The sequence below is a fragment of the Hyla sarda genome, chromosome 2 (assembly GCF_029499605.1).
Source record: "Hyla sarda isolate aHylSar1 chromosome 2, aHylSar1.hap1, whole genome shotgun sequence".
Taxonomy (NCBI): domain Eukaryota; kingdom Metazoa; phylum Chordata; class Amphibia; order Anura; family Hylidae; genus Hyla; species Hyla sarda.
The window spans coordinates 304,340,855-304,366,732 of NC_079190.1; the positions used below are offsets into that span (position 1 = coordinate 304,340,855).

The window sequence follows — 25,878 nt, forward strand, 5'->3', positions numbered from 1 at the left end:
CCTGCCGGCCTTGGAAGCAGCAGCCTGACATTGCATGCTATTCTGTAGTCTGTGATCTACAAGTACACCCAGATCCTTCTCTACCAGTGACTCTGCCAGTTTAATCCCCCCTATGGGTTGTCCCATAACTTCTTAGTATAATCCTAATACCCCCCCCCCCCAAACAGTCCCTGATCCCCCCTAAGCACATCCCTTTACTGATCCCTACTAGTTATAGAGTTAAGTCCTATAACCTATCATTATCCTATTACCCTGTATCCCCCATAGCACATCCCTACTACTTATGGGGTTGTCCCATAACTTCATAGCTTTCACTCAATTGGGAGCAACACTCAATAAACAAAGAACATTAGAGATTAATGAAGTAATTAAGAATATTGCAAATCTAGAGGCAATCCAAAAAACTTCCACCTCCTCTTCTACAAACTCACATCTTTCTCGAGAGGCTCCAACTATGTAAGCTCCCACTATACTAATATGAGAAATATCTCAAAAGCTTTAAACTTCCCTTTTATTCACAGAATAACAAGACAGGATCCTTAAACCAATTAACTTTAACCCCTTAAGTACACCGCCCATTTTGACCTTAAGGAAACTGCCAATTTTATTTTAGCGTTTTAGTTTTTTCCTCCTCGTCTTCTAAAATCCATAACTCTTTTTATATTTCCATTTACAGACCCATATGAGGGCTTGTTTTTTGCGTGACCAGTTGCACTTTGTAATGACATCACTCATTTTACCCTAAGATGTATTGTAAACCCCCAAAATTCTTTTTTTGTGTAATGAAATGTAAACAAAAATCATAATTTGGGGGGGGGGGTCCTTTTTATGCTGTACACTTTATGGTAAAAATTACATGTTTTCTTTATTCTCTGGGTCAGTCTGATTAAAATGATACCCATGGTTACATACATTTCTATTATTGTACTGCTTTAAAAAAAACTTTTTTAACAAAATCATTGTGTTTAAAATTGCCCTATTTTGACCACCTCTAACTTTCTTATTTTTCTGTATTCAGTGATATTTGAGGGCTATTTTTTGTGCCATGTTCTGTAGTTTGCTTTAGTACCATGTTTGCGCTTATGTATCTTTTTGATTGCTTTTTATTAAAAAAAATAGCATTTAGTATATATATATATATATATATATATATATATGTGTATATATATATATATATATATATATATATATATATATATATACTTTTTTTTTTACGTTTAAGCCGTTCGCCTTAGGGGATCATTAACATTATATTTTTATAGTTCGGACATTTATGCACATGACGATACCAGATATGTTTATTATTTATCTTTTTTTATGCTTTTGTGTATTAAAGGGGTACTCCCGTGGAAATGTTTTTTTTTTTTTTAATAAACTGGTGCCAGAACGTTAAACAGATTTGTAAATTACTTCTATTAAAAAAAACTTAATCCTTCCAGTACTTTTTAGGGACTATATACTACAGAGGAAATTATTTACTTTTTAGATTTCTTTGATGTCATGACCACAGTGCTCTCTGCTGACCTCTGCTGTCCATTTTAGGAACTGCCCAGAGCAGGAGAAAATCCCCATAGCAAACATATGCTGCTCTGGACAGTTCCTAAAATGGACAGCAGAGGTCAACAGAGAGCACTGTGCACATCAGAGAAATCTAAAAAGTAAAGCATTTCCTCTGTAGTATATAGCCCCTAAAAAGTACTGGAAGGATTAAGATTTTTTAATAGAAGTAATTTACAAATCTGTTTAACCTCTTAAGGACTCAGGGCGTACCTGTACGCCCTGAGCCCGGTCCCGGTGTTTAAAACGGGGTCAGACCCTGCATCACACCGGGTCGGTCCCGGCTGCTATTCATAGCCGAGACCCTGGGCTAACGTGCCGCGTGCTCTTAACCCTTCAGACGCGCCGGTCACACTTATAAAATGTGTTCAATGTGCTGCCCATTGTGTTGGATTGTCAATAAAACCCTCTTTTCCCACTCTTCACACACTGATAGCAACACCGCAGGAGAAATGCTAGCACAGGCTTCCAGTATCCATAGTTTCAGGTACTGCACATCTCGTATCTTCACAGCAAAGACAATTGCCTTCAGATGACCCCAAAGATAAAAGTCTAAGGGGGCCATTCTTCATCAATGGAAACCTCAAGGCCACTTGATATGCGAAATTGCTACATGATGATGTGTTTCTCTCTTTATGCACTGAAGCTGGCATGTTCCCTGAGTTTTTCCAGCAAGATGGTGCACCACCACATTATGGGTGTCAAGTCCGAGCATTCCTAGATGAACAGTTTCCTGGAAAGTGGATTGGTTGTCGTGGGCCAGTTGAATGGCCCCCAAGGTCTCCCGATCTGACCCCTTTAGACTTTTATCTTTATGGTCATCTGAAGGCAATTGTCTATGTTGTGAAGATAAGAGATGTGCAGCACCTGAAACTACGGATACTGGAAGCCTGTGCTAGCATTTCTCCTGTGGTGTTGCTATCAGTGTGTGAAGAGTGGGAGAAGAGGGTTGCATTGACAATCCAACACAATGGGCAGCACATTGAACACATTTTATAAGTGGTCAGAAACTTGTAAATAACTCATGAAAGAATAAAGTTATGTTAAAACCAAGCACATCATTGTTTTTCTTGTGAAATTCCCAATAAGTTTGATGTGTCACATGACCCTCTTCCTATTGAAAGTTGGATTCAAAATGGCTGACTTCAAAATGGCCGCCATGGTCACCACCCATCTTGAAAAATTTCCCCCCTCACATATACTAGTGTGCCACAAACAGGAAGTTAATGTCACCAACCATTCCCATTTTATTAAGGTGTATCCATATAAATGGACCACCCTGTACAACAAGCAAGGAGGATCCCTGGGGTGATGGCTTTTGTTCTTGATAAAGATACATTTATATGTCATGTGTATGGTGATAACCAAGATGCTGTGAAGAAGGCAAGAAGTTACCTGGAGTTTGCTGAAGAGGTAATCTGGGTTCCCTGAAACTAGGTAGGAAAAGTCATTGGAAAGAAAGGAAGGCACATTAAGAAGATTGTTGACCAGTCAACGGTTATTAGAGTTGTGAGTGAGAAGAGTTGCTAAGACAAGGAAGTGGTCCCCTTTGTATTTCTAAGCACAAAGAAAAGTGTCACTAAGGCAACCATTCTACTGGACTATCACCTCAACAGTTTGAAGAAAGTGAACAAACTTCAGCTGGGTCGACCGAAGAGGAAGACAGATGCATGGTCATGTCTGTCTTTTGAAGACAAGTGTTCATCCCCGGTGGTCTGAGCAGAGGGGGTGATATGTGACATTGTGACAAGGAAAGGGTGTATTTCCCTAGCTGATCCTGGAGAAACCTCCACCTGGGGCCTAATCAATGAGGCAGCAGAGAGGGGAAGTATTTTTAAGTAAGTCAGACAGTGTAGTCAGGGCTTTCCCCAGAGGACAGCAAGGTGACTTTGGGGGGAGGCAAGGGTCCTTGCGAGGAGCACACAGCCAGGGCTGTGAGTGACACCCACAACAGTGAAGTGGACGGTCTAGGATTATGGTTTGTTCCTGTCTTATGTTTTTATTTATCCTGCAACCTGTCGGCGAGGAGCCAGACTTGCAGAAAGGACTTGCTGTTTGCCAGTTTATTGGGAAGAAACGTGTCTTGTGGCTGTGTCAAGTACGATCCCAGAGCTATCTCCAGGGTGAAATCCTTACTATATATATATATATATATATATATATAAAATAAATTATTATTAGCGAGAAACACAATGAATATAACAAGGAGAGTATAGGAGAGTATATATAGGGAAAAAGCAGAAAGGGACAATGTAAAGAGCTGCTGGTATATTCATTCCGTGCGGTGTCTGGTGTCTCTGACAGGAATGAGAGCCTGTGCAAGATAGCTATTGCTTGTTTTGCGCTCCAACTCTCGTGAGGGTTCGGGGAAAATATCCTGACCAAGAGATAACAACGCCAGAGAGACAGAGAAGAAGCACGCAGCTGCCGAAGAAGCGAACGGAACACAGAGGTACTGTAGTAACTCAGGATAAATGGAGGCGAAAGCCAATATAGGTGTAAATAAGGTCTGACAGACAACAGAGTAAATATAGAAGAAACTGAGGAACAATTAAATATGGGAAATACAGTAATAGGGGAATAAGAATAAAAGACAATAAAGAATAAGAAAAAGGGGGAACAATGAGCGAAAAATAATAAAAATATAATGCTATATTATGAGGTAGAGCTAACAGTAATACGTATCTTTCTGATAAGCAATAAAGAAAGAGGAAGAGTCAGTCAAGATAGCAGTTTATATAGACTATGCTTGTTCGTGATTGGATGCATCAGCTACCTATTTTGCATATTGTTACCATGCAGATTTCATTTTTTTTCTCTAGATGTATTCACTGATATACTTAAAGGAGTACTCCGTTACCTTGCTGTCGGAGCTCCGCTTTCCAGTGTCCAGAAGTTATTGTTCCGAACGATGTGTGTGCAGGCTTCCGTGTTCAAGGCCGCCCCTCATGACATCATGCCCGCCCCCTCGTGATGGCCGTTGCGCCCCCTTCCCATAGACTTTCGTTGAGGGGGCGGGCGTGACGTCACGAGGGGCGGGCATGACATCACGAGGGGCGGTCCTGAACATGGAAGCCTGCACACACATCGTTCGGAAAAATAACTTCCGGACACTGGAAAGCGGAGCTCTGACAGCAAGGTAACGTAGTACCCCTTTAATGTTATTGCTATTTGAGGATTAATGAGAGATTAATGCAATGATAGGAGCCTCCCGTCTGATATAAAATTACCAGTTTTCTATAAAGTTATGGTCCAAAAATAAGATTTGTAAGGTTTCAACTTACAAAATGGTTGTCTTGGAACCAATTAATATTGTAACTTGAGGGACCACTGTATATTTTGTGGATAGTTAAAGGGGTACTCTAGTGGAAAAAAAATTCAAATCAACAGATTTTTTAATTACTTCTATTAAAAAATCTTAACTTTTCCAGTACTTATCAGCTGCATATTATCAGCTGTATACTACAGTGGAAGTTTAGCTGTTCGTTTCCCTCTGATCACAGTGCTCTGTGCTGACACCTCTGTCCATGTCAGGAACTGTCCAGAGCAGGAGCAATCCCCATAGCAAACTCTCCTGCTCTAGACAGTTCCTGATATGAACAGGGGTGGCAGCAGAGAGCACTGTAGTTAGACAGTTAAATTTTTTTCCCACCGGGGAAACACCAGCAAAAATGAACTTATCCGCTATCCACAGGGATAAGGAGATGATTGTGGGAGGTCCAGCTGCTAGGACCCATGCGATCTTCCGGATCTCTCTCAGTGAGGAGCGCGAGTCATCTTGCTTCAATCATTTCTATAAGAGTGGCAGAGAGTGGCAGAGAGTGCCTGAGTGCCGTACTCTGTTCTTTTTTGGAACTCCCATAGATATGAATGGAGCATGTGCCTTCTGCAACACCTCACTGAGAGCTGGGTCCTGTTCCCGAGATCACGGGGGTCCGACCGCTGGGATCCCCTGTGATCTTGGGAACAGCCACTTATCCCCTATCCTGTCAATAGGGGATAAGTTAATTTAGCTGGATTTCTCCTTTAAATTGAACAAGCAAAAGTGTGTAGCCTACAAGAGAACCTTGTTCGGAAGTGCTGAGGTTAACTGGGATGCACAAACACTCTGGGCCTCATTTACTAAGAGTTTTGGGTTTTTACTAGTGGGAAAAGTGGTTTCAGACTTGCAGGATTCCTCTCTATTTACTATTGGGAAAAGTCGGAACATTTTCTGACCAGCTTTTTCTATGTCGATATTTCCAGACATTTACCCACAGGATTTTCTGTGAATTCAATAGTAAATAGGTCGGGTTGTAAAGCCACGCCCCTTTTTGGCCCGACCACACCCCCTTTGTGACTGACCATGCCCCTTTGTGACAGACCACGCCCCTTTGTGACAGACCACGCCCTTTTTTGGCTTTTCACAGTGCAATGTGTCAGGTTTGTTGGATTTTTCAGGCACACACTGTCGCAAACTGGAGGCAGACTGGCGCAAACATGTCTCAGACACTCTGCTCCAAAATAACCAGACAAAAACCGGTCAGTTTCAGCTTAGTAAATGAGGCCCTCTATGTGCACTAAACATAGAAATAGAGAAAATGAGGTGAGCAGTCCTCAAAGCACTTCGAAAAATATTATCATTCAATGATGTTTAAAATATTGTAGGGATTTATTAGAATGAAATAATACTGACTGCTGCAACTGCTTACAAAGGAAAAACTACAATACCGTGTCATGCCACCTCGCCCTTTTGGCTGTAAAATTATGTTACTGTCATTTGTGGGCTAATACATGCAATAATAGCAATTATTGCTTGTATTAACCCACAAATTACAGATATATAATTTTACAGCCACCAGGGCCCTGTGACACATCACAATACTGTATTTTGTCCTTTGTAAGCTGTCACAGTTTTCTATATTATTTTATTTGAATAAATCACTATCATTTTTATAAACATCATTGAATGGTCATAAGTGCTTTGGGGACTTGTAGGTTATCAATGTTAAATTGCCATAAAAGGGTTTATTCATACATGCAGTATCTTGCACATATTTGAAGCTGCAAATTTTATACTGTAGATTTTAATGTAAGCAAAATGACTGAACACAGCTTCAAATGTGTAGTTTACTTACAAATTAAATTATTTACCTATCTACAGGGTAGATCATTGTTTCAAAGATGGTCTGTGGTATTGTATCCACCCCACAGTAGGTGTATACTCAATGATCCTCTTCCCAGCAATAGAGACCAAAATCATAAGGGGGATAAATCCCAGGGGAAGTGCTCTAAAATATAGATTTTAATGGTTAATTTTAAAACAACACCATAATCAAAATATATTAAAAAGTAATTAAGCAATATAGGTACCAAAGAAATGCAACCCAACACGTTTCTACTGTATATGACAGTTTCCCCAGGGGAATAGCATTGGGGTTGATCAAATTTTACCCATCACAGTATCTACCTGCCGTCACCTGGGAAACCTGTAAAACAAGCAGAGGAAAAAGAATTCCCCATTAGGGGTACTGTCTCACTCTTGAATACCTGAAAAGAAAAGAGTGCAGGCCTGAGTCTGGCTACTCACGTTTAGTTGTCTGGGTAGTTAGAGCATTCAGTGCTACCTACAATGGTAAGGAGCCACGCAGCTGGCTACTGGCACTCTGTTTGAACTTGGCGGTGTCCGGCCTAATATCCGGAACATCGCGTGCACGTGACCTGCATCATATGACGCGAGCCTCACTCTCCTGGATCGCAATGCCGTGATCTTGCGAGAGGTGCATTGATGCGCATCCCTGGCGTATACATAGTACGGATGTAACCACGCCCTGATGCGTTCATGTGATCTAAGCTGGTCACATGACATTAAGCCTGTTCCGTAATGACAGACTTGTATGGGCAGTAACGCCCCCCGAGCTTTAGGTAATTATTTGCTACTAGTAGGCATGGTAAACGGGCGTATTTGTAGAGCAGAAGTAATTTAGGCTGGTGAGCGAATACATTTTAGATGTTATGCCCATTACTATGACATGGGGTAAAAAAAAAGGGGGGGGGGAGGTTCTGGAGCGTTTAGGAGATCAATTCAATGTATAAGGATCAAGGATGAGGTAAGGCACATATAGAGTCACCACAATCGCAAAAGTTTAGGGAAATATAAGAATATGCATGTCAAAATAAGATCAAACATGATCAGATGAATAAATAAATGAAGAGGTATGAATTAGAGGGGGCTAGTGCGCCCCCCCCCCCCAGTGTGGGGGAACTAAAAGGGGGGGACGGGGAGGGGTATAAACAGGAGCCTAATGGTCCTGTCCTAAGTCCCTAAAAAGGCCCTAATTATGAGCCCTAGTACCTAGCCGTGGTGGCCGCCTTAAAAAGCTCCTAGTATTCCCTAACCTATATTATCTAGGTAGTGATACTAAACTTAAGACACCGACTACAGGTCATCTCTCTGCCTAACCAATCACTACCCAGGGGTGGGGGGAGCCACCACCAATTCAGTGTACTAGAGGAAGCAGGAATAATTTTGTTGTACGTTCAGTCCTGTTGGTGCCACAGAGTTTAGTTTAAAGATCCAACGGCATTCCTTCTGTAAAAGTATCCGGTCAATGTCACCTCCCCGAGATTTAACCCATTCCACGGCGATAAAGCTCAATCCCTCGGGGTTACCTCCATGTGTAGCATGCATATGTATAGAGAGAGAGACGTTTCCCTCTTGTTTCTGATGTCTCCCAAATGTTCAAAAATTCTGCGCCTGAAGGGTCGTGTGGTTTTCCCTACATACTTCAAACTGCAAGGACATGTGGCTACATAAATTATGTTATTTGTGTCACAATTCATAAAACTTCCTAATTTGACACTAATGCCCAAGTTAAAGTCTCTAAATACAGATCCTTTCTGAATGAACCGGCAGGCTTTACATTTGCACATTTATGGCACCCCTTGGGTTTCTTTTGTCTGCCTAGCCAGGTTTCTCTTGTTCGATTATCAGGGGCTAAGTGGGTTAAAATGTCCCCCAGGCTTTTGCCTCTCCTAAATGTAATTTGGGGATGTTCCCCTATGACTTTGAATTCATCTCCTAAACGCTCCAGAACCTCTCCCCCCCCCCCCTTTTTTTTACCCCATGTAATAGTAATGGGCACAACATCTAAAATGTATTCGCTCACCAGCCTAAATTACTTCTGCTCTACAAATACGCCCGTCTACCATGCCTATTAGTAGCAAATAATTACCTAAAGCTTGGGGGGGCGTTACTGCCCATACACGTCTGTCATTACGGAACGGGCTTAATATCATGTGACCAGCTTAGATCACATGATCGTACCGGGAGTAGTTATGTCCGTACTATGTATACGCCAGGGATGCGCATCAATGCGCCTCTCGCGAGATCGCGGCATCGCGATCCAGGAGAGTGAGGCTCGCGTCATATGACGCAGGTCACGTGCGCGCGATGTTCTGGATATTAGGCTGGACGCCGCCAAGTTCGAGCAGAGCGCCAGTAGCCAGCAACATGGCTACCTACCATTGTAGGTAGCGCTCAATGCTCTAACTACCCGGACAACTAAACGTGAGTAGCCAGGCTCAGGCCTGCTGTCTCAAGAGTGAGACAGTACCCCTAATGGGGAATTCTTTTTCCTCTGCTTGTTTTACAGGTTTCCCAGGTGACGGCAGGTAGATACTGTGATGGGTAAAATTTGATCAACCCCATATACTGGTTGAACATGAAATAATTGTTCCTATTTTTGCTGTCTTTTATTGCTAAGTCACCGTGGAATACCAACCAGTCCGGTATAGGCATAAATATTTTTACACATTATATTGTTAACATATTACCTTGAGTAACAAGTTGTTGTGAACTATAATTACTCAGTTCAATATAATGTTATGAACTATATATCATATTGTAAGTAGCATGTTTGCCTGCATGGATATCAGGGCCTGCTAACAAGGGCTGATCTGAACTTTGGCAAATATTGCATACTAATAATACAGACTCTGGTAATTGCATTCAGCCCATGACTGGGCCTTAGTTATTGTACCAATGCTATTCCCCTGAGGAAACTGTTATATACAGTGGAAACGCACTGGGTTGCACTTCTTTGGTACCTATATTGTTTAATTACTTTTTAATGGGTCACATATTTTGATTATGGTTTTGTTTTAAAATTAATCATTAAAAGCTATATTTTAGAGCACTTCCCCTGGGATTTATCCCCCTTATGATTTTAGATCATTGTTTCCCAACCTGTGTGCCTCCAGCTGTTGCAAAACAACTCCCAGCATGCCTGGACAGCCTTTGGCTATCTGAGCATGCTAGAAGTTGTTGTTTTGCAACAGCTGGAGGCACACTGATTGGAGAACACTTTAATATATGATAGGTTGCTGAGGGGCCAACTGCTTTTACCCCAGCAATGAATACATGGGTCTTAAGTTTGAATGGAGTGGCAGGCAGCTGTCTCCATTAGTAACATAGGGGAAGATTTAGCAAAATCTTGTGTAGAGGAAAAGTGGAGGAATTGTGCATAGAAACCAATCAGATTACTTTTTTATTTCATTTTTGAGAGGCCTTTTTTTTTCTTAACCTCTTAATGAAAGGATGTAAATACATGTCCTGGTGCAGTGTTACTTAACGCACCAGGACATACGTTTACATCCTGTACATGACACGAGCACCGGACCGGTGCTTGGATCATGTGCGGCAGGTCCCAGCTGCTATTAGCAGCCAGGGACCCGCCAGTAATGGCGGACATCAGCGATCACGCTGATGTCCGCCATTAACCCCTCAGATGCTGTGATCAATACAGATCATGGCATCTTTGGCAATGCGGTGGTTATATTGGATGCTCGGATCGCTCGCGGCACTGCCGCAGGGATGCGATCTTCTAAAATGGCAGACGGAGGTCGCCTCACCTGACTTTGTCCATCACCTGGGGTCTTCTGCTCTGGTCTGAGATTGAGCAGACCAGAGCAGAAGATCGCCGATAACACTGATCAGTGCTATGCATAACACTGAACAGTATTAGCAATCAAATGATTGCAATAAATAGTTCCCTATGGGGACATAAAAAGTGTAAAAAAAAAAAAAAAAAGTAAAAAAGAGTTTAAAAAAAGTTTAAAAAATTAGAAAAATCCCTTTCCCCAATAAGAATGTAAATCGACGCTTTTTCCCATTTTACCCCCAAAAAGCTTTAAAAAAAAATCCATAAACATATTTGGTATTGCTGCATGTGTAAATGTCCGAACTATAAAAATATAATGTTAATGATCCTGTATGGTGAACGGCGTAAACATAAAAAAAAATTAAAAAAAATCCAAATTGCTGCTTTGTCACATTTTATTAAAAAAACAAAGTATAAAGAGTTATTTAAAAGTTCCATATATGCCAATGTAGTATCGATAAAAAGTACAGATCACAGCTCAAAAAATTTGCCTTCATACAGCTGCGTATACGGAAAACTTAGAAGGTTATAGGTCATCAAAATAGAGGGATTTTAAACATACTAATTTGGTTAAAAAGTTTGAGATTTTTTTTAAGCGGTACAATAATAGCAAAGTATGTAGTCATGGATATCATTTTAATCATATTGACCCACAGAATAAAGAAAACATGTAGTTTTTACCATAAAGAATACGGCGTGAAAACGAAACCTTCCAAAATTAGCAAAATTGCGTGTTTTTTTTTTTTCAATTTCCCCACACAAATAATATTTTTTGGGTTGTGCCATACATTTTATGGTAACATGAGTGATGTCATTACAAAGAACAAGGTTGCCCAAAAAACAAGCCCTCACATGGGTCTGTGGATGAAAATATAAAAGTTATGATTTTTAGAAGGAGAGGAGGAAAATACAAAAATGGTAAAATAATTTTTCCTGTATCTTTAAGGCCAAAATGGGCTGAGTCCTTAAGGGGTGAAGGGGTACTCTGGTGGAAAACTTTTTTTTTTTTTTAAATCAACTGGTGCAGGTAAATGACACAGATTTGTATATTTTTTCTATAAAAAAAATCTTAATCCTTCCAGTATTTATCAGCTCCTGTATGCTACAGAGGAAGTTTCATAGTTCTTTTCTGTCTGACCACAGTGCTCTCTGCTGACACCTTTGTCCATGTCAGGCACTGTCCAGAGTAGGAGCAAATTACCATAGCAAACATCTCCTGCTTCGGATAGTTCCTGACACAGACAGTGGTGTCAGCAGAGAGCACTGTGGTCAGACTGGAAAGAACTAGACAACTTTCTGTGGAGTATACAGCAGCTGATAAGTACTGGAAGGATTAAGATTTTTAAATACAAGTAATTTACCAATCTGTTTAACTTTCTGGCACCAGTTGATTTGAAAAAAAAAAAAAAAGTTTTCCACCAGAGTACCCCTTTAAATGGAGCAGCAATGTGCATGTTTGCTCGGACTGCTGCTTCATTCAGAATTCTTCCCTCTTTATTAGTTCCACCCTTTTTCATCAACCTGTGTAATGTCATTGTTGTTTTAATACTAAATTGATGTATATTTACATTGAAAAATAAATTAAAATTATATGAAATACTTTTTTTTGTCAGAATAACCCAGCTGTTATTGTACCAATGTTTTAATTATTATATCGGACGTACTCTTCCTCTCAACAGTTAAAGGACAACTGCAGCGTGATTAACACTTATCCCCTATCCACAGGATAGGGGATAAGTGTTTGATTGCGGGGGGTCCGACCGCTGGGACCCCCCACGATCTCCCTAACGGGGCGCTGACATTAGCGCTCATGGTGAGTGCTAAGGCGCGTAGCGTCGACCTAGAGGTCGACAGTAACGCCCCGTCTCCTCCCCCGTCTCCTCCCCCGTCTCTCCAGTTGTGCCGTGTAGTTTCATCTTTGGGAGAATTTTTATGGTAAACAGGACTGTTGGCACATATGATATCAGATATTTGCATAAAAACTGTCTCTCTCAGCTTTGTAATAAATATCATTTTTTTTTCAGAAGTTGATTCATAAGTTATATTTTATTACAGAAAATGGATATGCCAGCACAGATGAGGAGGTCTCGGAACTCAGTCAAATGTCAGATGGAAGGTTAGTAAATTACATAAAATTCACTATAAGGGACACTTACATAAACCTGAGGACTAATAGGGGATGTCACTTTGTACATAGTGATACATTTTGTTTAGGCTTGAGTTCCTCTGAGTTCCTGAGAAATTAACTTTATTTTCAATTTGTAAATTGCTTGTTTTGGTGCACTCGGAATGTGACTAAGGCTAAGTTTCCACTTGTTTTTTTTTCTGGCAGTTTTTGGAGATCTGCCACTGCAGTTTTTGAGCCAAAGTCAGAAGTGGATCCATAAGGGAGGAGAAGTATATGGCTAAGTTTCCACTTGGTTTTGTGTCTGGCAGTTTTTGGAATACTGCCACTGCAGTTTTGATCCAAAGCCAGAAGTGTATACAAAAGGAATAGGACATATAAAGGAAGAGGGCACCCTACTAGACTTAATATTAACCAACAGACCTGATAGAGAAACTGATGTGCAAGTAGAAGGATACCTAGGAAATAGGTTTCGGGACATAAGGATGTCCGCGGGTCACTAACCACTCCCCGGCCGCCGCGCGTCCTCCTCTGGTCCTCCTGCGGTCTTCCTCCGGTCCTTCTGCGCTTCTCCACCTCTCTCCGTCCCGTGCGTACAACCATAGAGGCGCAGGAGGACGCGCGCCAGCCGGGGCCTGGTGAGTGACCGGCGGCGCGTCATCTACAGTGTTCCGATCACCACTTCTCCGATCCCGGGACTGCTGCTATGGTCCATAGGCCATAGCAGTAGATTGTGACCCCGGGCCGGAGGAGCGGTGACTGGAACACTGTGGGTGGCAGTACACAGACATACAGCCTCCAGCCATACACTCTATATGCCTACTAATGTGGGGGGAGCTGCCTACTATTGTGGGGGAGGGAGCTGCCTACTATTGTGGGGGAGGGAGCTGCCTACTATTGTGGGGGAGAGAGCTGCCTACTATTGTGGGGGAACAGCTTACTATTGTGGGGGAGGGAGCTGCCTACTATTGTGGGGGAACTGCCTACTATTGTGGGGGAGGGAGCTGCCTACTATTGTGGGGGAGGGGAGCTGCCTACTATTGTGGGGGAACTGCCTACTTTTTTGGGGGAGGGGAGCTGCCTACGATTGTGGGGGGGAGCTGCCTACTATTGTGGGCGGGAGCTGCCTACTATTGTGGGGGGGGGAGCTGCCTACTATTGTGGGGGGAGCTGCCGACTATTGTGGGGGGAGCTGCCGACTATTGTGGGGGGAGCTGCCGACTATTGTGGGGGGAGCTGCCGACTATTGTGGGGGGGAGCTGCCGACCTAGTGGGGGGGAGCTGCCTACTATTGTGGGGGAACTGCCGACCTAATGTGGGGGAGCTGCTGACCTAATGTGGGGGAACTGCTGACCTAATGTGTGGGAGCTGCTGACCTAATGTGTGGGAGCTGCTGACCTAATGTGGGGAAGCTGCCTACTATTGTGGGTGAACATGCTGCCTACCTAATGTGGGGGAACTATACTGCCTACTTAATATTGGGGGAACAAGGTACTGTACATCGCGGTAGGAGGGGTAGTCTTCTACGGCAAGTATATCCCAAGCTCTATATTTTAACTGTAAAAGTTGGGGGTCGTCTTATACGCCGGCATATACGGTAATACATTATAACTTGTTCTTCAATAAGGGAATCTCTCCAGGGGCTACAAAAACAATGAACTTTAGGAAAGCAAAGTTCGATCAACTCAGAGAAGCCCTTATCAATATAAAATGGGAAAATGGCCTCAAAAATATGAATACTGACACTTTTAGGAATATCTTAAATTCTCACTGTAAGATGTATATACCCTATGGGAATAAAAGTGTCAGAAATAAAAGAAAACCAATATGGATGAATAAAAATGTTAAGGGGGCAATAAATGACAAAAAAAAAGCATTTAAACTACTAAAACAGGACGGCAGTGAGGAAGCATTAAAAAGCTATAGAGAAAAAGTTAAAATATGTAAAATACAGATAAAAGCTGCAAAAATAGAGACAGAAAGACTCATTGCCAAAAAAAGTAAAACTAACCCCAAAATGTTCTTTAACTATATAAATAGCAAAAAGGTCAAAAATGAAAGTGTTGGCCGTTTAAAAAATGATGAGGAAGAAATTATAAACGGGGATCAGGAAAAAAACATCCCGTGCGTACAACCATAGAGGCGGAGGACCAGGAGGACCGAAGGAGGATCGCTAGTGGGCAGATGTTCTCTGGCTTGTAGGCTGCCGCGCATGTGCTGAAGAGGCGGCTTTCTTGTGTCAAAAAAAAAGCGCAAAAAAACGAGAATAAAAGGTGAAGGCCGGCGGCGGCTACGCGGGCCACATGACGAGGTCTGGCGAGCCGTATTCGGCCCGCGGGCCTTGTGTTTGACACCCATGATCTAGAGATTTATTCTGACTGCCATAATTGGAGTCAGGAAGGAATTTTCACCTCTAGTATGAGGGTTTTTTGCCTTCCCCTGGATCAACTCAGTAGGGACTCAGTAGGGATATAGGTTGAACTAGATGGACTCTGGTCTTTTTTCAACCTTACATACTATGTTACTATGTTACTTCTCCTCCCTTATGGATCCACTTCTGACTGCAGTGGCAGTATTCCAAAAACTGCCAGAAAAAAAAACAAGTGGAAACTTAGCCTAACGCAGCTCTCCCCTCTGCTCATTTATCCATGCCCGCTTTGTTTTGGAGTTTCACCCCTGTGATGTTATTTCACTCACAGTCCAGACCAAAATCTCGCAGACAAGCTGTAAACCTGATGCCTCGGCATTCAGGTGGAGTTTCCTGGGCGAGATTGTAAAGTGTAAAGTCTCCTATTAGGCTCTATTAACACATTAGGCTCTATTAGCACCGGGTCTCCACTGAGTAATTTTACTCAAAAACGCTGTTAAAAACACCCATTTTTCCACATGCAAATGTAGCTGCGGCCAGATGTTAGCTGTAAGTCTATAGGAAACTGCAGAAACCCTTATCCACTTGGCGTTTTTGAGTTTGGCGTTTTTTTGTGATTTTGGTCAAAAACGCTGGATTTCAAAAACGTCTGCTTGCTGAGGGTCTGTTTTTTTTCGCAAAAACGTTGCGTTTTCCCCCATAGAAGTCTATGGGAGTGAAAAAACGCAAAGAAAAACGCTATGTGGGTAAGCGATCCAAAAAAGTGAGGGAGATACCTTTTTTATTTAAATTTCATAGGGTAACATAAAAAAATTATTAAAAATATACATTAGTGTTAGAAAAAATTGTATCTAACGAAATGTATCTAAATTTTTATAAAGAAATTTTATTTAATTTTGAAACAGTAAGCAATTTATGTTGGCGGGCAGGGCACTAAAATGTCTAGAGTGACATCAGCTGTGATCATTTCTACTACTACCCACAACATGGAGCACACACTACTCCATGATGGGAGCTGTAGTACCTGCATTAATAGATCGCAACAAGCGTCACCTCTGATACCTGTTGCAATCTGTAAAACACAGTGTGCTCCATGTTGGGAGTAGTAGTAGAAATGATCACAGCTGATATCACTCTAGACAACAGCTGCGATCGTCCTGTATAAAGTATAGATGCAGCCGGCCGGCCGCTCTTCTAAGGTCCCTGCCGTATATGTCCTAATATTCATATTTCCCAGACATTTGTGATTGGCTAGAACCCTCTGGCCAATCACATCTCAGCGGGAAATATGAATATTAGTAAATATACGGCAGTACAGGGGTTCAGAGAAGAGCGGCCAGCCTATACAGTATACAGGAGGATCGCCGTGGCTGACAAATGTGACAGCCGGGCGATCTGACAGTGATTCAAAGTACTACTACTCCTATCATGGAACAGTGTGTTCCATGATGGGAGTAGTAGTACTACCTAAAAAATTTAAAAAATAAAGGTTAAAAATAAAAAAAAACACAGATACACTTTATTAAACACATTATTAAAAACATACTTTTTTTTACATCCCTACAGCATCCTTTTTTTTTTTTTGGTACCCAACAAAGGGTACCAAAACAAGCCAAAGTGCAAAAAAAAGCTATTTCCACATAAAGCCTCAAACGCAAGAAAAAACTCCAGAAAAAAAGCCAAGAACGCAGGGCAGTTTTTCTGGAGTTTTTTCTGGCGTTTTTTTGGACAAAAAAAAAAAACACTGCAAAAAACTCAGTGGAGACCCAGCCTTTTGGCGTTTTTCAGCTCCTTGGCGGTTTTCCGAAATTGCAGCATGTTGAGCCACTGGCGATTTTTTTTAGTCAAAATCGTGGCATTTTTCTCCCAAATGTGGGTATTAACTTTGGCGTTTTTGCAGGCGGTTTTTATTCTTTTTGGGACTTTAGCGATCCAAAAATGTGATGGAGATACCTTTTTTAATAATTAATTAATTTCATAGGGTACCATTAAAAAATAAAAATAAAAAAGATACAGTAGTGAAAGAAAAAATTGTAATTGTAAAATCAAAATGTATGTTTTTTATAACAACATTTTTAAAACAGGGATCAATTTATATGGGTGGGGACCTAAAAATGTAGTCGACAATAATAAAAATGTAGTGTGTGTCTTTCACTTTTTTTCTTTTTAAATTTTTTTTTAGGTAGTACTACTACTCCAAGCATGGAACACACTGTTCCATGATGGGAGTAGTAGTACCTGTACTAATTGACAGATCGCCCGTTGCGATCCTCCTGTATAATGTATAGATGCGGCCGGTTTTCTTCTATGGTCTCCTGTACTGCTGTATATATATACACCTATTCATATTTCCCGCAGAGAGCTGTGATTGGCCAGATGGTTCCAGCCAATCACAGCTCTCTGTGGGAAATATGAATACGTGTATATATGTCAGAGTAGGTAACCATAGAAGAGCGGCCGCCCGCATCTATACATTATACAAGAGGATCACAGCGGGTGTCAGGAGTGACATCCACTGTGATCTTTTCTTAACTGCAGGTACTACTACTCCCAACATGGAACACACTCTGCTCCATGTTGGCAGCTGTAGTACCTGCATTAATAAACAGATCACAACAGGTGTCAGAAATGACACTCGCTGCAATCTGTATTTTAATGCAGGTACTACAGTTCCCAGCATGGAGCAGAGTGTGCTCCATGTTGAGTAGTAGTACCTGGAGGTAAGAACAGATCACAGCAGGTATCACTACTGACACCCGATGCGATCGTACTATCTATTGCAGAGATGGAGCGGCTTTGTCCTGCGCTCGCATCTCTGCACTATACTCCGGCTAGCCACTCACTCATTCATATTTCCCTCAAAGAGCTGTGATTCGCTGCAACCATCCCGCCAATCCCCACTCTGGGCGGAAAATAAGAATGAGTGATGTTCTATTCACATCACTGGCCGGAGTACAGGGCAGAGATGGGAGTGCTGTATAGAGCCGCTCCGCATCTCTACTATATTATGGACGATCGCATCGGGTGTCACGACTGACACCTGGGGCGATATGTCTATTAGTACAGGTACTACTACTCCCATCATGGAAAAGTTTGTTCCATGCTGGAAGTAGTAGTACTACCTAAAAAAAATTGAAAAAAAATGAAACACACACACACTTTATTAAAATTAATTAAAATTTTGTTATAAAATATATAAATTTTGTTAAATAAAAATGTTTCCATCACCACTGCATCCTTTTTTTTTTTTGGTACCCAACTAACTTTGGGTACCAAAAAAACCTGCCAAGGTGCAATTTCCACACAAATGAAAATACGCCAGAAAAAATGCCTAATGCAGGAAATTGCACTGCTTTTTTTCAGGCGTTTTTTCTTGCTTTTTTTTTCAAACCAAAAAACGCAGGACAAAAAAACAAGTAGAAAGTTAGTCTTAGGCGAAACTCAATTATGAGGCCCAAATGCGAATCCCAGCCCGTCATTCAACTAGTCCCGCTCCTGCAGCTCCCTCACTCTCTCAGCTCTGGCGCGCTCGTCCACGTCCCTTAGGGCACGCGCCGAAGCTTTGAAATTTAAAGGGCCAGTACTCCCATAATTAGTAAATGCACCTGACAGCACATTATAAGTTGTTGCACCTCGGTCCGAGTCAAAATTCCTTCCCAACTCCAATATGGCAATCAGAATAAATCCCTGGATCAATGTTCTGTCCCTATAAATCTATTATTCATAACCTGTAATGTTATTACTCTCCAGAAATGCATCCAGGCCCCTTTTGAACTCTCTTACTGAGTTCACCATGACCACCTCCTCTGGAAGAGAGTTCCACAGTCTCACTGCTCTTACAGTAAAGAACCCCCATCTGTGCTGGTGTAGAAACCTTATTTCCTCTACGTAGCGGATGCCCCACTTGTTATAGATTGAGTTCTGGGTATAAATAGATCATGGGAGAGATCTCTCTACTGTCCCCTGATATATTTATACATAGTTATTAGGTCTCCCCTAAGCCTTCTTTTTTCTAAACTAAATAACCCTAATTCTGATAATCTTTTTGGATACTCTAGTCCTCCCATTCCCCTTTTTACCCTGGTTGCCCGTCTTTGAACCCTCTCCAGCTCCACTATATATTTCTTGTACACTGGTGCCCAGTACTGTACACAGTATTCCATGTGTGGTCTGACTAGGGATTTGTACAGTGGTAGAATTATTTATTTGTCGTTGCATTTATGCCCATTTTGATGCACCCCATGATTTTGTTTGCTTTGGTAGCAGCTGCCCGACACTGGTCACTACTGCTAAATTTACTGTTGACTAACAAGTCCTTTTTCATGTTAGTCATCCCATGTGTTCTCCCATTTAATACATAATCCAAACCTGAATTTTTCTTTGGAAAAATAAAGATATAAGACATCCAGCGATTGCCCCTGGTCCAGTCTGGAGCTCACCTCCTCATAAAAGCTGATCAAGTTAGTTTGAAAGGACCCATCCATATAAAGCCATGCTGATATGGGCTCATACATTTATTTTTATCAAGATATTCCAAAATAGCATCTCTTAGAAAACCCTCAAACAATTTACATACAACAGAGGTTAAACTAACAGGCCTATAATTCACTTTTTGACACCTTTTTAAGTATTGGCACCACATTTGCTATGCGCCAGTCTTGGGAAACCATCCCTGTCAAAATTGCTGATTTTCGATTACATTACATGCCAAAAAAGTGTAATAAAAAGTGAAAGTAGTACTGTTAAAAACTACAGCTCGTGGAGCAAAAAAACGAATCCTAATAGAACTCGTAGGTGGAAAATTAAAAAAGTTATAGGAGTGAGAACAGGGTAATGAACAAAGTTTTTTTTTTTACTTTTTCAAGATTTCAATTTAATATATATATATATATATATTTTTTTTTTTTACCATAAAATGAAACAAAAGTTATTCAATTTTGGTATCATTGTAATAATACTAACCCATAGAAAAAAGATGTCAGATTTACCAAATTTTTTACTCCGAAAAAATTATTGCCCTATCAAATTCAATTTCGCCCTACATGCTTTTTTTTATGGCTTTGTAATACATTGAATGATAAAAAAAATAAAAAAAAAGTGTATCGGTGGAAATTACAACTCGTCATGCATAAAATAAGCCAAAAATTCTAAAAAACTGGGGTATGATTTACAAGTGTAAAATTAGCAATTTATTGGGTATATACTGATAAAACGCACATATAACCCCTACAGACAAAAACTGTTATTCTCCTGTGACCGCAAAGGGAATATTGATAATTCACAGAGAATAGAAGACATAAATTACTATTAACCAACACCTAAATTGCACATATGTAATTGTCAATTCAATACTCTATTGAATGACTATTGCACAAAATTTACCACCTTTTAGTCATTTAAGGTGGCCACATTTATTATTGCACAAATACCAGGCCCTTTAATTGCACAGGATGATGGGAGATAAGAGTGTATCTGAAGGGAACACTGATATGTGCTGTCCCTACACTCCCTATCAATCCCTGAAGTGTAGTGCAAAAAAGCCCCTATTCACACCTTCACCTCATTGTGTGGCACGTAACTGGGGCACTCGTCCTAATAAGGACGACCCCATGCCTCAGGACCCTGTCTCTACACTATTGCAGTCTTATCATATAGTTATTACACCAGCAAATGATTCTCGTCTCAGAATTACTTACCACGGTTGGTCCACAAAACCAAATGTCCACCAACAAAAGAGGACCAATTATGTAAGAATATATAGCTTTATTCAACATGTATCAAAAAAAGACATACATTTAAAAATAGAAAGAATATTAAAATCAAGGCACATACAGCAACAGGACCAGATGACTGGAGATGGTAAAAGAGGTATAGCATCACATGGAAAGCGGAGAAGGACAAATCAATAAGTTAACTCTCTGAACAAATGTTACAGTATTTATGTACAGTATAGGGCAAGAAAACAGACTATATCAGGAGTTGGAGTTGGTAGGTGGTAGCATACATGGCAGATAGTTCGTTATCATTGCTGTCTTTTACTTCTTGTTTACAGCTTGTGTTTTTGTAGGATTTATTTTCTGTCTACAATAATCTCTGACTCCTGATATAGTCTGTTTTCTTGCCCTATACTGTACATAAATACTGTAACATTTGTTCAGAGAGTTAACTTATTGATTTGTCCTTCTCCGTATTCCATGTGATGCTATACCTCTTTAACCATCTCCAGTCATCTGGTCCTGTTGCTGTATGTACCTTGATTTTAATATTCTTTCTATTTTTAAAGGGTACCTCTCATCAAATAAACTTTGGATATATTTTAGATTAATGAATGTTGAATAACTTTCCAATAGCATGTTAATGAAAAATATGCTTCTTTCTATTGTATTTTTCTCGATCAGTCCTGTCAGCAAGCATTTCTGACTCATGCTGGAGTCCTAAACATTCAGAGCTGCCAGCCTGCTTTGTTCACAGCCAAACAGGCTGTGAACAAAGCAGGCTAACAGCTCTGAGTGTTCTCCTTTGTGAACAAAGCAGACTGGCAGCTCGTAGTGTTTAGGACTCCAGCATGAGTCTGAAATGCTTGCTGCCAGGACTGATAGGGAGACCCCTAGTGGTCATTTCTTCAAAGTGGAAAATTAAATAGAAAGAAGCATATTTTTTAATAACATGCAATTGTAAAGTTATTCTGCATACATTAATCTATAATATATCAAAAGTTTTTTTTTGATGAGAGGTACCCTTTAAATGTATGTCTTTTTTTGATACATGTTGAATAAAGCTATATATTCTTACATAATTGGTCCTCTTTTGTTGGTGGACATCTTATCATATAGTGTACAGTGGTCCCTCAACATACAATGGTAATCCGTTCCAAATGGACCATCGTTTGTTGAAACCATCGTATGTTGAGGGATCTGTGCAATGTAAAGTATAGGACAGTGGTCTACAACCTGCGGACCTCCAGATGTTGCAAAACTACAACACCCAGCATGCCCGGACAGCCAACGGCTGTCCGGGTATGCTGGGAGTTGTAGTTTTGCAACATCTGGAGGTCCGCAAGTTGAAGACCACTGGTATTGGAGGTTATACTCACCTGTCACTCCGGACCCATCACCGATCGTCACCGCTGCTCTGGATGTCGCCTTTCATCGCTGTCGCCGCGTCCCCGGGGTGTCCCCGACGCTCCAGCAAGGCCTCTGCTTTCCCGGCATCCTTTCTCTCCGTTGCCGCCATCACGTCGCTACGCATGCCGCTCCTATTGGATGACGGGACGGCGTGCGCAGGTCCATCGTAGGTCGGGGGGTCACTGTACACAGAAAATAGGGCCTGTGCAAATAGTGCAGATAAATGCCAAAACGGAATGCCTTTAACATGGAAGGAAAATCAACCACATGTAAACAAAGAAAACCTGGTCTCCAACGCAGCGTTTCCCTCGACTCATCAGGGAGACACTCAGGGTTGTGATATCCCGGTAGTGGGGTAAAATAAAATAAAAAACTAAGCCCTAATACAACTTTGACAGTCAAAATTTAAAAAAAAGTCATGGATCTTAGAATGTAAGTAAGAAAAAAACATGAGCTAGAAAAAAAAAATTGCTGGGTCATGAAGGGTATAAGATCGAGTACCTGTACACCCTGCCTTGCTTCGCCGTGCCACCAACCGACCAATGATCCGAAGGCTCTGGACCATCAATCCTGTACCAGGTAAGGGAAAGAGGGGAATAGGCAGGGACAGTTAAGTGTGTAAAAAAGTGTGCCTTCAGCTGTTTTTATAACTACAACTCCCAGCGTTCCCCTTGACTGTGTGCATGTTGCGAGTTGTAGTTATGCAACACCTCGAGGCACACAACTATAACTCCCAGCATGCCCTTTGGCTGCCTGCGCATGCTGTTGCAAAACTACAACTCCCAGCGTGGACAGACACGGTCACACAGCAGGTTTACAGTTAGTTTCCCACTGCAAGTTTGAGCTGCAGAAAATCTGCAGCGATTCTTGATCGCTTTAAAAAAAAAAAATTCCCCTCATATATAATGTGACCAAAAATCTGCAATTATGAACTTTGGAATTTTTACACTATTAACATTATATTTTATTAGTTCAGACATTACGCATGTGGCGACACAACATATGTTTATGTTTATTTATGTTTACATTATTTTAATAGGAATGGGAGAGTTGAGTTACATTTTTATTAGTGTCGGGCTTATTCACATTTATTAAAAAAATATTTTATTCTAGTTTTGGTTCAGCTGCAGAACCATAGACTGTGTTAGGGCGTGCTGGGAGTTGCAGTTAGTTCCTAACTACAACTCCCAGCATGCCCTAATACAGTCTGTTGATCTGCAGCTGACCCAAAACAAGCCTACAGCTCCCAGCATGTTGCACTATATGGTAGAATAGTTTAGCTTATAGTGCAATATGCTGGGAGTTGTAGTTTTGGGTCAGCTGCAGAACCATAGCCTGTGTCAAGAAATGTAGGGAGTTGCAGTTACTAACCACAACGCCCAGCATGCCCCGATACTGTCAACAGCTCTGCTGCTCATCCAAGCTAAAACTGCAACTCCCAGCATGGCAGGGCCATAGGCTGTGTCAAGGAACGCTGGGAGTCACAGATACTAACTATAAAACCGAGCATGCCCTGACACAGCCTAGGCAAGAGTAATTTCCCCTTACTCACAATTTCACTAAGTGCAAACTTTGCCGCGCTCCTCTCTAGTGGGAACCACATTGTATCTCTTTTCCTGGCAATAGACGTGCCTGTGTTTGAAAGGTCCCTGTCCAGTATAGAGGTGTAACTGCCGGGGGAAGGGGGGGGATTATAGTGTATGCTCTGTGCTGTTTTCAGCATTTTAAGTGTAAAAAAAATGGTTCAGGCAGCAGTGGGCCCCCCCTCAAGCCCAGGACCTCGGGCAGTACCCCACCTGTCAGTTCGCCCCTGTGTATCAGTGACATCGCAGAGTGCCAGGAGCCCGCAGCCCTGGATCGGCTGTCCATGCGTTTATTTCCTCCTCCATAGTAGTACACATGCAGGAGGAAGGGAGCCTGGTGCCCACCTGCAACTTCTTCATGTTGCCTCTGCCACGGTGCTGCCTCTAATATGCTGGGGATTGGATAAATTTGCATGGCCGGTAATTTTATTAAACAAGTACCAATGTATTTGCAAAAATACCGGCTGTGCCAGTAAAATACCGACAAGGGTGCAACCCTAATGCTTTTTTTGGCTAGGCCCAATAGCCGGATCTCCATCAATGCAGCCAAAATGAGGACATATTTAGGGCTTGTCCTGCATATGGGCCTAATCCAAAAAACGAAGATCAGGCAATACATAACTGGGGGGGTGTTCTGTACAACACTGCGTTTTATTGTATGGCTTTGAAAAGGGCTTGCCTCTTAGTAAAGCCAGGGGGTTTGTGGCCGCCCTTGCGCTGGTCACAGAAATGTTCACCACCTATAGAAGAGTTGTATATTTCTGCGACTTTACATGTTGCAAGTCTGTCATAAAGTGGCATGTGAGGAGGACACGCCGCCAGCACACCCCTCCATGTGGGACCCTCTCAATTTCAGCAACTGTCAGCCGATCCTATGCAAATCTCTAATTTTGGCCTCAACCAATTGCGTTCAGTGCTTTCCCTCCTGAGACCTGACGTATTACAAGGCAACAGTTTAGGGTCACATATGGGGTATTTCTGTACTCGGGAGAAATTGTGTTACAATTTTTTTTTCTTTCCTTACAGTCCGAACGTTGATGAAGAAGGTGTCATGAGGGTAATGTGTAATTAACCTTTTTGGGTAAAAGGGTGTGATTGACCTATACCAGAGGTAGGCCAGCTTCGCCTGTGCCAGGCACGGGGCAAAAAATTACTCCGACGCAAGGTTACGGTTAATTGGCTTGCTTTACTGAGGTTGGAAAGATGGTACAATCCGTTACAGCTCAGATTAGCGTGAAGGAGATGCAGGGTGAACTTGGGAAGCTTATCAGCTTGCGGGGACTTATAGTTGATTGTGCTGTATATGACTGACTTGGCTTGTATGCAACCCACGCTGGGCACGTCGACTCCCATCAGCCCCTGGCCTGTCCGGCCCTGCCCCGACTCTTAAGGGACCCGCACCCCTAGAAAGAGTGGGCCGTGGTCCTGCGGGCCCCCCGGACTATGAGGCCCGGTCATAGTCTGGCGGGCCCCCAGCGGTCAGTGAGTGACAGTCGCAGTCACTCACTGACAAGCCGGGGAAAAAAATAATAAGTTCTTGGGCCGGCAGGGCCTCCTGAAGCTCCGTGCCCCATACAGATGTATGTTTTGTACCCCCCTGATGGCGGCCCTGCTCATGATGCCATCTATTTTGTGAAGTGCACCAGTCTCTCCTGCAGCAAAACAAGCCCACAACATGATGCTGCCACCCCCGTGTTTCACAGTTGGGATGATGTTACATAGTTACATAGTTAGTACGGTCGAAAAAAAACATATGTCCATCAAGTTCAACCAGGGAATTAAGGGGTAGGGGTGTGGCGCGATATTGGGGAAGGGATGGGATTTTATATTTCTTCATAAGCATTAATGTTATTTTGTTCCAGGAATGTATCTAACCCTGTTTTAAAGCTGTTAATTGTTCCTGCTGTGACCAGTTCCTGAGGTAGACCGTTCCATAAATTCACAGTCCTCACGGTAAATAAGGCATGTCGCCCCTTGAGACTAAACTTTTTCTTCTCCAGACGGAGGGAGTGCCCCCTCGTCCTTTGGGGGGGTTTAACCTGGAACAGTTTTTCTCCATATTTTTTGTATGGGCCATTAATATACTTATATACGTTTATCATATCCCCCCTTAAACGTCTCTTCTCCAGACTAAACAATTGTAACTCCTTTAATCGCTCCTCATAGCTAAGATGTTCCATGCCCCATATTAGTTTAGTCG

General features: G+C 41.9%; 1 protein-coding gene across 5 annotated transcripts in view; it reads left to right on the plus strand.

Annotated features, from left to right (window-relative positions):
- KIF21B (kinesin family member 21B) overlaps positions 1-25,878 on the plus strand; it is a 768,527-nt gene that overhangs the window by 545,735 nt on the left and 196,914 nt on the right. For all 5 annotated transcript variants that reach the window (XM_056557611.1, XM_056557612.1, XM_056557613.1 and 2 more), the window contains one exon: positions 12,534-12,594. In XM_056557611.1, coding sequence (XP_056413586.1) covers positions 12,534-12,594 — 61 coding nt within the window. The remainder of the gene's footprint in view (positions 1-12,533; positions 12,595-25,878) is intronic.